At 39.2% G+C, this 14,120-nt stretch overlaps 1 protein-coding gene across 1 annotated transcript in view; it reads left to right on the top strand.

The window, feature by feature from the left end:
* Positions 1-13,725, top strand: part of LOC116024165 (histone H2B.2-like) — a 30,007-nt gene extending 16,282 nt beyond the window's left edge. Inside the window, exons 2-4 of the mRNA XM_031265066.1 lie at positions 8,432-8,886; positions 10,015-10,022; positions 13,300-13,725. Coding sequence (XP_031120926.1) covers positions 8,432-8,886; positions 10,015-10,022; positions 13,300-13,725 — 889 coding nt within the window. The remainder of the gene's footprint in view (positions 1-8,431; positions 8,887-10,014; positions 10,023-13,299) is intronic.
* Positions 13,726-14,120: the final 395 nt, after the last annotated feature.

Here is a 14,120-nt window from a genome sequence, read left to right as displayed (position 1 = left end):
GCACAAGCCCAGGGGGAACCTCAGGCTACACTGGCCACTGAGGTTGAGAGAGTGCCCCCTACCAAGTCCCTGTCAGGAACTTTAAGTGTTGATATACTTGCTGTTGATGGTGCTGAGGATGTTGATGAATCTGTTGGTTTGCCTCAAGAGGAGGCTCGAGAAGTTGAAGGTACTGGGATCAGTGATCCAGTACAGAGTATTGTTGAGGAACCACGACAGGTGGTTCGAGAGGTAGATATTCCAGCAGCTGAAGATCTAGACTGTGTGGTGGCTGCTGATGGTCAGGGCACTGTGGTCAGGAACCCAGTGCAAGCTTTTCTGAATGATGGGTTGACACATGATCTCTCGGTTGTTCGAGAGATAACTGAACAAGCTGTGGAGTGTGCATCAGCAACAGAAATCCTACCTGCTGACTCTGATGAGCTGAATGCTGAAATCACATCTCGATTGAATCAAAGTGTTGAGAATGTATCGAGTTTGGACGACTTCTCCAGAGTACTTCGCTGGATCAACTGGAGAACAGGTCCCTTTGATCAATTGATCTCAAGAGCAGCAGAGATGGAGGCTGAGGAACGATTTGCACTAAACTGGTTAGATCTCACTGAAATCCCAGCCGACGAGCTTCAAAACCGTGCCCATGAGATGCAAGTAATCAGGAGTAATCTTGGTCGATCTGACAAAGGAAAGGGCATAGCTTTTGATGCACAAGAAGATGAAGCCGAGCCTGAAGAAGATCCTGAACTAGATGCTCAATTTCGAGAGGATATCAGGCTTGCCACAGCAATATCCTTGGGACAAAGTGTAGAACACACGAGAGGTCCAGGAGAGACCTCTGGGGTTGCTCGAGATGATGCTGACACTCCTACTCCAACTGCAGCAATCCCCTTGTCCCAAGTGAGTGAATCTGCTCTAGAAGACCAGGTAGCTTCGAGAGGTGAATCCGAGACCTCTGAAGCACATGAGGTGGCACCTAACTCTGTCTTACTACTGCCACCACCTGAGTCCACACCCTCGAATGCAACAGATGAAGCTCAGACAGTTCGAGAGGGTGAAATTTTGTTGCTCCAACTCCCAGGCTTTCCCATCGATATGGTTAATAGGGAAAGGTGGAGTGCACCAGTTGCTCCTGAGATAATAGATATTCCAGATTCACCATAGCATACTGAAGTGCAAACAAGTGAGCAACAAGAGCAGAATGAGGAGAACCCTGCTGGTTCGAGAGTTGAGGTTCAAGAAGGTGGAAACCGGGAAGCACCTGCCGATGAATCAACTCCTCCAGTAGATGATCACGTTCCCAGCACTGGTTCGAGAGGTAGTGTTGAGGGGGAACCTCAATCAGATGGAAACCGGGAAGCATCTGATGCAGAGACTCCCACCTTGGCCAATCCTACCTTACCAGCAGCTGAAGCTGAGGCTCCAGGTTCGAGAGGTGAAGAGCAAGAAGTGATCCATCCCTCAGGTGGAAACCGGGAAGCACCTGATATGGAGCTACCTTCGAGCTCTGATCCCAGTGTCCCTGCTGAACCTCAGGAAGTCAGTCGAGAGGTGGACTCGCAATTGCAAGTCATGGGTGGAAATCTGGAAGCACCCAAGTCCCCTCCAACGAAAGGTACATCTCGATCCTCAACTCCTACTTCTGACTATGATCAACAGGCCGAAGAAGTCTTCATTGGCGAAGTGCGTCAATTCATGGCTGATCAATCTCAGAAGATGGCTCAGCTCGAAAGAATACTCGCTGTGGTCCGCAATGCTGCAATGCCTGCTGATGGCACAAGTGAATCCCAAGGCCGTCATGCCGAACTTCTCGAACAGGCGATATGGGCTGAGGATGCAGCACGGAAAGCCACTGATGAAGCCGCTGTAGCTCGAGCAGAGGCTGCAAGTGCGAGGGCTGAATTAGCCGAGATGCGAGCAGAGCTGCGAGCCTTCCAATATTCCAGTGAACTTCGACAGGATGTGATGAAGGCCATACTCGATGACCTGTCGAACCAAGTCCCTGCCCAACTTCAAGCTATTTTCGAAGGTATGTCCACCCTCCTCTCCCGTACTGATGATGCCAACAAGGGGGAAAATAAAGAGAAAAAGAAGGGGGATACAACGGGCAAGAAAAGGGCAGCAAGTGAACCAGCTGGACCACCTCCAAAAATACCAAGAATCATGAGCAAAGCAGTGGAGGATGCTAAACAGGCAGAAAACCTAAGGGTCCAGCGTACACTGGAAATGGAGAGAAGGAGAGAAGAGGACAGAGAAAGAAGAAGAAAAAGACAAGAACGACAGTCAGAAGAAGAAAGGAAGATAGATCTTCTCATGACAAACTTTAAGTTTGGGAACAGAGAAGACACTGAACAAATTCTGACTCTGGAGATATTCAAGCTTCTGAAAATCACTGGGATATCTACACACAGCAATATGTCTCCAGAAGAATGCATTGCCTGGTGGAAAGATGGAGTAATTGATGGTGAGTTCGTGGGGGAAGCCTACAGGAACTACAGGCATCTAGATGTCACAGATGAATACTTAAGCCTGGTAAATCCGAAAGACCCCATCAAGACACGAGAAGCCATTAACAAGAAAAGGAAAGGCAACAAGAAGTAAGCTCTCGTGGTCCAAACTCCATCTTATTTCAATGTATTGATACTTATGTTGTTCTTGGTCTTACTTCTTTGAATCTTTTCCACTAAACTCTGTTATGTAAACATTCCCTTAATCTTAATACATATATCTTCTGCTGGGGGTGTTGCGTGAGTTTACTTATTCATGTTTAGTAGAATTGTTGTCAAACTTACCATATGCGCTGAAAATAAAATCAATGCTTTTTCTTTTTCAAATCAGCCATATAAGTAAGTATAAGTGTTGGCATCATCAAAAAGGGGGAAATTGTTAGGAACATCATGTAATAGGTTTTGATGATACCAACTGTTAAGTAAGAATCCCCAAGTCTCGATACATAGGCAAAACAATGTAAGTTCGATAAGTAAACTAAGAGCGAAAATACAACCGGGTAATTTGAGCTCAACTCGGGAAATATTTAAGCTTAAGGTAAACTTGTTTGAACAACTTAGAAGTTTTCGTGTTGTAAGCAAACAGATAGATCAGAAGCAGGCACGAGACAACTCTGGAGGAATAAGGGTCTACGAGACATCAACTAAGTCTCGAGACACAAGCCAAGTTCGAGAGGTAAGGACCTCTCGATATACCTATCGAGTTCGAGACGTAAAGAATATTCGAGAGATAGACCTCTCGATACATGGGATTGAAACATCAAGTGGTCGAGACATCTTTTATGGTCTCGATAAACCGACACTTCTCCAAGAGGCTGAATGTTAGTCAACATATGCAGATAGAATACTCTAAGTTTGGAGAAGAAGAATATCATGGAGATAAAATATTGAAGAGGTGCTGAGCGGGAGGTTTCAAAATGGACGGAAGTGGATGACACGTCAGACCTCCACCACAAACGGTCAAGAAGTGCACCAATCCTGAAGTGGTCAGATTCCCCAAACAAGGAATGATGGGAACATAAAAAGAGTAACTTTATCCAAAAGAAGCAAGTGAAGCATGAACTCAAGAAAGTGGAATATGGAATATTCACTACAAAACAAAAGGCTCAAGTTACAAGACCACTACTCCATGAAAAATGCTGAAATTGTGCAAAGACCCATGTTCGGCGTGGGAGACCAATTTCAAACGGAATAGTTTTCCCTCCAACGGAACTATTCTTCTACTCTCATATATAAGGACGTAAAGACACAGAAGACTCAGGGGTTTTGGTGTTGTGAAAAAGGTCAAGAGGTTAACAAGAGGTGTCTGATAAAAACGTTCCAGTGCAAAGTGTTTAACTTGGAATATCATCCTGATATTCAATACAGCGAGAGAACACATCTTAGTGTTCGAAGAGAGTTACAAAGCTAAACTGTCATACATCCAGAAGGTGACCAAAGCTGCTCTACATCAAAGTTGATTCAACAATAGCTTGTGGTCAGATTGGAGATTGTTACATTCAACTGTGACTATCAACAACGTCTTGCTTTGGATTAAGCAAGGGAGGTGGAGTATCCTGGCTGCTGTCCGAGCGAAAGAAACCTGAGGCTTGATGCGGGCTTGGTGATCAAAGGTCAAGTGCTCGAGAGGTGGAGTAACTGGAAGCGGGGAGAAAAACCTGAGGAGAGGTGGAGTAACCTGGCTGCTGTCCGAGCGAAAGAAACCTGAGGCTTGACGCGGGCTTGGTGATCAAAGGTCAAGTGCTCGAGAGGTGGAGTAACTGGAAGCGGGGCGAAAAACCTAAGGCTTGAGGCGGGCTTGGTGATCAAAGCTCAAGCGCTCGTTATTGTACTAAATAAGGGAAGTTTTTAGTGCAATCCTTCCAGGGAGTTTCTGGAAGAAGAGTGGACGTAGGCGGGTTGGCCGAACCACTTAAAAATCTCTCTTGCATTTACTTACAGTTTTTTTTTATCTCTCGCTAACTTCTCGATTGCACTGCATATAAACGCACCTCTCGAACTAACTACTCGTGCTAACTAAAAGGGGATAACATTTCCGCTGCGCATAAAACTTTGTCTTCACCTCGTGAGGTATCGAACCTAAACATCCTAAGTTCAATACACACGAGAGGTCGAAAAGATTTGCAAAATCTTATACAAGTCTATTCACCCCCCCTCTAGACTTGTACCCCATCCCCTTGGGACCAACACCATAAACCTGATTTAAATGTCTATTCAATATTCTTAACCTGAAGTCCAACTTCATAATACTCTAGCAAAAGATTATCGTTTTATGATTATAGAATAGACTAGAACATTCGGCCTTGTTACTTCAAGGCGGTAGATCCTCTATTGAACGCACACATGTCTCCGTGCAATACTAAACTAGGCCATCAAGTACATGTATACTCCCATAATGGAGTTAAAGACTCATACTGGCAAACACTAGTCCACCATATGTACAAGACAACCATATCATCTAAAGTCAAAGGATTATTGCATACTTCTAGCATACAACATATCGATGACACATAGGTAAACACCATGCGGTACGTTATAGTCGGTCATTATTCAATGATTTGTTCTCTAACAATCATCCACATGTCCACTCTCTGTATCTCATACGGAATGCATAAGAATCAACATAAGAAAGACAATGTGTTGGTCTTATTTGAATTCTAATGCCCAATTAGAATTTCTATGACAATGAACTTTTTACAATACTTCATTTATTAATTCATCGTTACTCATATTATTAACTCCATTTTTTGTCCTAGATTTATAGGTGATAATCCACTTTTAGTCTTTTTTTATTAGAACATCCTCATTTGGTCCTAGTATTATTGTGGCATGACCATTGGTCCTCCAAGTATTAGCGAGGTCGTTTTTTAGAACTACCCCTCTTTTTTTATTATGACCATTGGAGGACGACTCGTGGTCGTTTAAAAGACGAGGGATCACCGCTGTTATATCGCTAATACTCGGAGGACTAATGGAGGTATTAACTCAATACAAATACATTTCAATCTCTTTTATACAAAGTAGGTTGAACTGCTATATTTTTTATGTATATTTTTTTAAAACATCCATAATTGAAGAACGAAATGTCCTTGTACTTAATGATATTTAAATTGTTTTGTTGATAAAGAACAAAAAAAGGTCATGCCACAATAATACTATGACCAAAAGTGGATGTTCTAATAAAAAAAAAGACTTAAAGTAAATTGTCACCTATAAATCTAGGACTAAAATTCCATTAACTCTTTTTACAATACTTCATTTATTAATTCTTCGTCATTCATATTATTAACTCTTAAGAATGAAGAATTAATAAGATTGTACGGAATAACATTAAATATTAATTAAGCCAAAATAAAATATAAAAAAATATTTATTTATTATATTTATTTAAAAAAAATCAATGTTCAAAACAATAAATGTTAGTTCCTAGGACAAACATGTCTAATAGTACGTTAGTCATCTGTTTTGCAAAGTAAACCATGATTAACGATATAATGGCTGGTGCTCAGCCACAAATCACGATCGATCCCCAAATATTGTTATTTCCATTGGCTAGAAGCTCAGCCCAGTTGTCTTAGGATAAAAGCATTTGAAAGTTGTAATTTTAGTGCGAGTTTTAGTGAGTGTCATCCTCTAGGAATGGCTAGACAGGACTTGAGTAGCAAGAGATTAAACACGAAATCATCAAGTGTTTGGAAGCTAACCAAAATGGAATATTTGTTTGCATAGAGACAATTATAGAACAAATAAATGATTAAGTAATAGACAATGATAAAAGAGAGGACTTAGATTAAATAGCAATGTACAAATGTTTCTTAGTGTTATAAGATTCTAGGCTAAACAATGTTCAACAATGAAAGTGAGGGAGTAAAGTCACTGCCAATGCCTCTCGTGAACATTGAACTATCACCAAAGTTCCAATCTCATTCTCATAACAATTAGACTAGGTGAGGCAATTGATCAAACACCTTTGTGCATAATCCCTTCCAACACCCATTTCTCAAGGGTAAGTTACAAATGTGAAAGGTTTGGCTATGGTGAATCCCTATTCTCATAGGTGAAGCACCAATTCCATTAATCTCTTGCAAAGTTGGGCCCTAACCAAACAAGAGTCAAATAATTCCCTAATTTCACAATCACATTCATTCTAGAGTCAAACCTAGAAGATTTAACTACTCATGGTGAAACTGATAAACTAAAAGCAATTGGAATAATACGCAACGAATTCAAGTACAAAAGTAGTTTGTAAAATGCAAGAATAAGAAATTAAAACTCTTACTTGATTGAACTTGTAAAATGTAAATCTGAAAGTGAAGTAGTAGTTGTAATTACAAGTGATAATTCTTCCCTAAATCTTCCAAGAATTGATGGATTTACAATGAGTAGACGTCTAGGATGGGTTTTTGGAGAGAAAATGTAAAAAGAAGACTTGGAAAATTCAAATATAACTTGAAAATAATGCCTATTGCTATTTATACTACAAGGAATCGCACTAAATAACCACCTCCAAAGTGTCTGGTCATGATGGAGGTCACGACGTGAACTCCATTGTGACCAAGCCCAAGCGTCGCAGGTCCCAGGATGTCACGCTGGTGGTCATGGCATGACCATCAGTGTGACGCCTGGGATCCGCAAGGTAGCCTAGCAGGTCACGATGGAGATCATAACGTGACCTGCATCGTGACACCCTAGGCTACTTTCATATGGTTAAGTTGTCACACTGCATGTCACAGCGCGACCAACAGCGTGACACCTGACTATCTAAAAGCTGACCAGAGTATCACGCTGACGGTCACGACGTGACCTTCAGCATGATACTCTCTTGGTGGCACTTTTTGGCTTCATATTCGCTCTGTTGCTCTGTTGAACCTTGTTATGGTTTTGACACTCCATTTCTGAATCATTTTGCCTTGATAGCATTCCAATTTGACCTCATTTTACGCTCTTACGTGTCGAAGTACCAATTTCCATTTCTCAAGCCATAAACACCTGAAATAAGCTTCATTCTTCTTTTAACGACGTTTTCTCCTCGCCTTGTGACCCTAGCCAGCAAAGGACCACAAGGAGGTAAACCAGCCTAGGTTACCCATTGCTGACCGACTCAAACCCAAGGGTTTGAGGATCGAACCTCCGACCTCTCGGGTGTAGGTAGAGCACTCTTACCACCTGCGATGTCCTTACAGACAAATAAGCTTCATTTTTGAACAATCACCTAACATTCACCCAGAAATTAGTACAAATAAAGAAGCCTAATCATTTGGCTAATTTATGGATTATCATCGTATAATCATTATTCCATGGACCATGGTCTACACATTTGTGTAAACCATAAACCAAAAGTACATTAAAATATACTAAAATTACATTATTTCTATACATAAAATACATTATTTGAAAGTACATGATTATATATATATCTATATATATAATCAAATAATGTGCATTTAGTATACAAATAATGTACTTTTAGTATATTAAAAGGGTATATTATGTTCAAGGTCCACACAACTATGTGGACAATGAACTACACAATAATTTGCCGAAACCATATATAGTAATTTCAAAGTGGATTTTTCTGGGATTTATTTTCATTATTAAGAGACCAAAAATTTAAAAGGCGCGAATAAAAAAATATTTGAAAATAAAGCCGCCAAATCGAAATTTTGGAAAACTCCCTCCATACGTACTCGTAAATTGAAAAGCACAAATCCTAATTTAAGGAGTTAATCTCAATCGTTCATTTACCATCGCATTTAAAATCATCATCAAACGCTCCATATCCTTCCACCTCATCAATCCGCCCATACCTTACATAGCCAATTACGTTTCATCATCACCTTCTATATAAACCTCCCATCGAAACTCATTTTTTCTCCATCGCCTTACATCCCATTTTCTTCTATTAATCACACCCTAGATTTTTTCTATAGAAATCTTGATAAAAAGGCACAGAAAACAACGAACAAGAAACCGACCGAGAAGAAAGCGGTGGAGGAGAAGAACACCATTGTAGGCGAGAAGGCTCTAGTGGAAAAGAAGCCCAAGCGTGGGAAGAAGATTCCCAAGGACGCTGGCTCCGCTTCCGGCGATAAAAAGAATAAAAAGGCAAAGAAGAACATTGAGTCTTACAAGACCTACATCTTCAAGGGGCTGAAGAAGGTCCACCCCGACCTTGGGATCACTAGTAAGGCAATGGGAATCATGAACAGCTTCATCAATGACATCTTTGAGAAATTAGCTCAAGAGGCTTCCAAGCTTGCCCACTGTAACAAGAAGCCAACGATCACTTCTCGGGAAATTCAGACCGCAGCCAAGCTTGTATTGCCTGGCGAATTGGCTAAACATGCCATTTCTGAGGGAACCAAGGCGGTGACCAAGTTCACGAGTACTTAAAAAATTGTTATTCACAATTGACCATCTTTGATTTGACCAAGGGCTAGGGTTTACAAGTACTAAATGTTGTTATATTTCTATTTTAATTACAAAATATTATGTTGGATGTTAGTGGTTTGTCATGTGTATTAAACTTCTTCAATGCAGAAATGGAAAATAATTGTCTTGTATTAGCAACAAATTTGTCTTATTGATTGCATTTGTGTTGTGGGTTTTCAGACTAGTAGGAATGGGTATAATTTACTTTGTAATTGATAAGCATATTCCATGTTTTTGCCCGAAAGATATAATATCACAAGAAAATACCTAATGAAGATGTCTTTCATTCATTATACCAATTGGGATCTTGTGATAGAGTTCACAAATCACATCACTTGTTAAGAATCCCTTAGGCTAGTAGTATAGGCATAATAATGAAATCAGTGTGTGTGTGTGTATGTTTTTAGCTCTTAGTTGCTCAATGCAACTTTTCAACCAGTGTGATAGATATTAGGACAATATCCTAGTAAAAACAATTCCTTACTTGCCTTCATATATATTACTCCCTATGTCTCAAAATGTATGTCTCACTTCTATTTGGTACGTACTTTAAGACAATGAACAAAAGTTAACTCCCTTTACATTGTTTCCCTCTATGTACTCTAACTACTCGACATTTTGTTTCATCCCATCTGAACATTTCTTCATCTCTCTTTAGCAAACAGCTTTGTTCTTCCAACTCATTTGATCTTATTCATAAACACCCACTAGTTATACAAAATAACGGACTACTACCTTGTATACAAGAACATATAAACTAAATTAAACTTCTAAAATTCCACAATGTCTTTGTATTCTTCAAGACAATAAGAGGACACAGAAGCACAAAGACTCGAGATATCTATCGATATGAAGAATCGAAGCCATGAATGGAGATGTACATAGATGCAATAAAATTCAATTTGAGGAAAAGATATGAAATTAATCTATAAATCAACATTTGTGTATTTGATAAACAAAGAAAAAAAAAAGAAGATGAAAATAGAAAGGGGATGAAGGATAGCTAGTAACTAAAAAAAAATGAAACATCATAAGCATTTTGTTGATTTGATAAACAAACAAAAATATGAAAAACATAAAGGAGATAAAGCATTGCTCGGAACTCATTAAAAAAAAGGGAAAAAAGAAAAAGAAAATGAAAACCACAGAGAGGGGGAATAAAATATCATAAAATTGAAAATGGGAAGAAGAAACATTAAGGGGGTTAAAGATTGAAGAAGGTTGTAAAGTGTATAGTACTTCGTGAATTTTGCACAGTAAATTTGATTTGAGGGTAGATGACAATTATGACCCACCAATAAATATTGAGTACTTTATGAAAAGTTAAAAGGGTAACGTAGAAAAAATATTTTGAGACGGACTAAAACAAAAAGTAAGACAGATAATATATTTGAATTCGTAGTTCAATAATTTTTTTTTTCAATATGAAGCAATCTCTTATTTTACATTTTGTTTATGAAGTTACATTTCTTTTCAATTGGAATATATATGCATTTGGTGTTATGCAATTAAGGACTTTTTTAGTATGTCCCCATTTATATTTTTCATTATATAGTTTTGTGTGTGTGTGTGCGCGCCTCAGGTGAAACGTGCGGTGAAATACTAACCGTTGATCAACTCTTCCTTTAAAAAAAATTCGCCACATACGCGATCTATAACAATGTACACTGGAAGGCAAAAAATGCACTATAAGTCACAAAAATATGCAAAAGCTATTAAAATTGGAAGGCACAACAATGTGTTCTAGAAGGATAAACATTATGCTCAGTAGGGCTAAACAATATGCACTCTAAGGCAAACAATATTCACTACGAAGGCACAACATTGTGCTCTGAAAGGCATAACCATATGCTCTGCAAAAAGGAAAAAAGTGCTGGAAGACAAAAAAAAAATTAACTTACTTATACAAAATTACCAAAATGCCACCGCATTTTTTTTAAAGTTGTTTTATTCTGAACGTTGATCTGAACTGAATCAAGGGATGAGATTACATCCTATTTCTCACCTAAGGTTTCTTTTTCACTTGAGAAAGAGATAAATTAGCCATTAACATTCTAACCTTGATGAAAAATTTCAAAACATTTTTAAGATTGTGTACAAATTTTCTTGAAACATTGATCATTAGTTTTTTTGCAAATAAAACAATCAAAACCTGTTTTGGCCGATCCGCTATTTTTTTCTTTCTTCTCTGATCTACGTTCTACTCAGTGATGACGACGGCAGAGGGGAGCTCGACGACACCGTTACCTTCTCCTCCAATGTCGATAGTGTTGTTCATGACTATGGCGGCGCAGTTTTCCAGCGGTGGTAGTACTGGTCGTCGATCGATGTTGTTCTCGATATCTTTTCTTCCTTCGGTGGCGGTGGCTCGCGATCGGCCAGCGATGGTGACGGCGGTTTCTCAAGAGTCAGTTACAAATGTGAAAGGTTTGGCTATGGTGAATCCCTATTCTCATAGGTGAAGCACCAATTCCATTAATCTCTTGCAAAGTTGGGCCCTAACCAAACAAGAGTCAAATAATTCCCTAATTTCACAATCACATTCATTCTAGAGTCAAACCTAGAAGATTTAACTACTCATGGTGAAACTGATAAACTAAAAGCAATTGGAATAATACGCAACGAATTCAAGTACAAAAGTAGTTTGTAAAATGCAAGAATAAGAAATTAAAACTCTTACTTGATTGAACTTGTAAAATGTAAATCTGAAAGTGAAGTAGTAGTTGTAATTACAAGTGATAATTCTTCCCTAAATCTTCCAAGAATTGATGGATTTACAATGAGTAGACGTCTAGGATGGGTTTTTGGAGAGAAAATGTAAAAGAAGACTTGGAAAATTCAGATATAACTTGAAAATAATGTCTATTGCTATTTATACTACAGGGAATCGCACTAAATAACCGCCTCCAAAGTGTCTGGTCATGATGGAGGTAACGACGTGAACTCCATTGTGACCAAGCCCAAGCGTCGCAGGTCCCAAGATGTCACGCTGGTGGTCATGGCATGACCATCAGTGTGACGCCTGGGATCCGCAAGGTAGCCTAGCAGGTCACGATGGAGATCATAACGTGACCTTCATCGTGACACCCTAGGCTACTTTCATATGATTAAGTTGTCACACTGCATGTCACAGCGCGACCAACAGCGTGACACCTGACTATCTAAAAGCTGACCAGAGTATCACGCTGACGGTCACGACGTGACCTTCAGCATGATACTCTCTCGGTGGAACTTTTTGGCTTCATATTCGCTCTGTTGCTCTGTTGAACCTTGTTATGGTTTTGACACTCCATTTCTGAACCATTTTGCCTTGATAGCATTCCAATTTGACCTCATTTTACGCTCTTACGTGTCGAAGTACCAGTTTCCATTTCTCAAGCCATAAACACCTAAAATAAGCTTCATTCTTCTTTTAACGAGGTTTTCTCCTCGCCTTGTGACCCTAGCCAGCAAAGGACCACAAGGAGGTAAACCAGCCTAGGTTACCCATAGCTGACCGACTCAAACCCAAGGATTTGAGGATCGAACCTCCGACCTCTCGGGTGTAGGTAGAGCACTCTTACCACCTGCGATGTCCTTACAGACAAATAAGCTTCATTTTTGAACAATCACCTAACATTCACCCAGAAATTAGTACAAATAATGAAGCATAATCGTGTGGCTAATTTATGGATTATCATCGTATAATCATTATTCCATGGACCATGGTCTACACATTTGTGTAAACCATAAACCAAAAGTACATTAAAATATACTAAAATTACATTATTTCTATACATAAAATACATTATTTGAAAGTACATGATTATATATATATGTATATATATAATCAAATAATGTGCATTTAGTATACAAATAATGTACTTTTAGTATATTAAAAAGGTATATTACGTTCAAGGTCCACACAACTATGTGGACAATGAACTACACAATAATTTGCCGAAACCATATATAGTAGTTTCAAAGTGGATTTTTTTGGGATTTATTTTCATTATTAAGAGACCAAAAATTTAAAAGGCGCGAATAAAAAAATATTTGAAAATAAAGCCGCCAAATCGAAATTTTGGAAAACTCCCTCCATACGTACTCGTAAATTGAAAGCACAAATCCTAATTTAAGGAGTTAATCTCAATCGTTCATTTACCATCGCATTTAAAATCATCATCAAACGCTCCATATCCTTCCACCTCATCAATCCGCCCATACCTTACATAGCCAATTACGTTTCATCATCACCTTCTATATAAACCTCCCATCAAAACTCATTTTTTCTCCATCGCCTTACATCCCATTTTCTTCTATTAATCACACCCTAGATTTTTTCTATAGAAATCTTGATAAAATGGCACAGAAAACAACGAACAAGAAACCGACCGAGAAGAAAGCGTTGGAGGAGAAGAACACCATTGTAGGCGAGAATGCTCTAGTGGAAAAGAAGCCCAAGTGTGGGAAGAAGATTCCCAGGGACGCTAGCCCCGCTTCCGGCGATAAAAAGAATAAAAAGGCAAAGAAGAACATTGAGTCTTACAAGACCTACATCTTCAAGGGGCTGAAGAAGGTCCACCCTGACTTTGGGATCACTAGTAAGGCAATGGGAATCATGAACAGCTTCATCAATGACATCTTTGAGAAATTAGCACAAGAGGCTTCCAAGCTTGCCCACTATAACAAGAAGCCAACGATCACTTCTCGGGAGATTCAGACCGCAGCCAAGCTTGTATTGCTTGGCGAATTGGCTAAACATGCCATTTTTGAGGGAACCATGGCGGTGACCAAGTTCACGAGCACTTAAAAAATTGTTATTCACAATTGACCATCTTTGATTTGACCAAGGGCTAGGGTTTACAAGTACTAAATGTTGTTATGTTTCTATTTTAATTACAAAATATTATGTTTGTTGGTCCCAAGGGGATGGGGTACAAGTCTAGAGGGGGGGGTGAATAGACTTGTATAAGATTTTGCAAATCTTTTTCGACTTCTCGTGTATATTGGACTTAGGATGTTTAGGTCCGATACCTCACAAGATGAAGATAAAGTTTTATGCGCAGCGGAAAAGTTATCCCCTTTTAGTTAGCACGAGTTTGAGTTAGTTCGAGAGGTGCGGTTATATGCAGTGCAGTTCGAGAGTTAGATAGCGAGAGATAAAAGCAGAAAGTAAATGCGAGAGAGATTTTTAAGTGGTTCGGC

The sequence above is a fragment of the Ipomoea triloba genome, chromosome 7 (genome assembly GCF_003576645.1).
Source record: "Ipomoea triloba cultivar NCNSP0323 chromosome 7, ASM357664v1".
Lineage (NCBI taxonomy): Eukaryota > Viridiplantae > Streptophyta > Magnoliopsida > Solanales > Convolvulaceae > Ipomoea > Ipomoea triloba.
The sequence above is the reverse complement of the archived record's forward strand: the minus strand, read 5'-3'. Positions and strand labels throughout refer to the sequence as shown.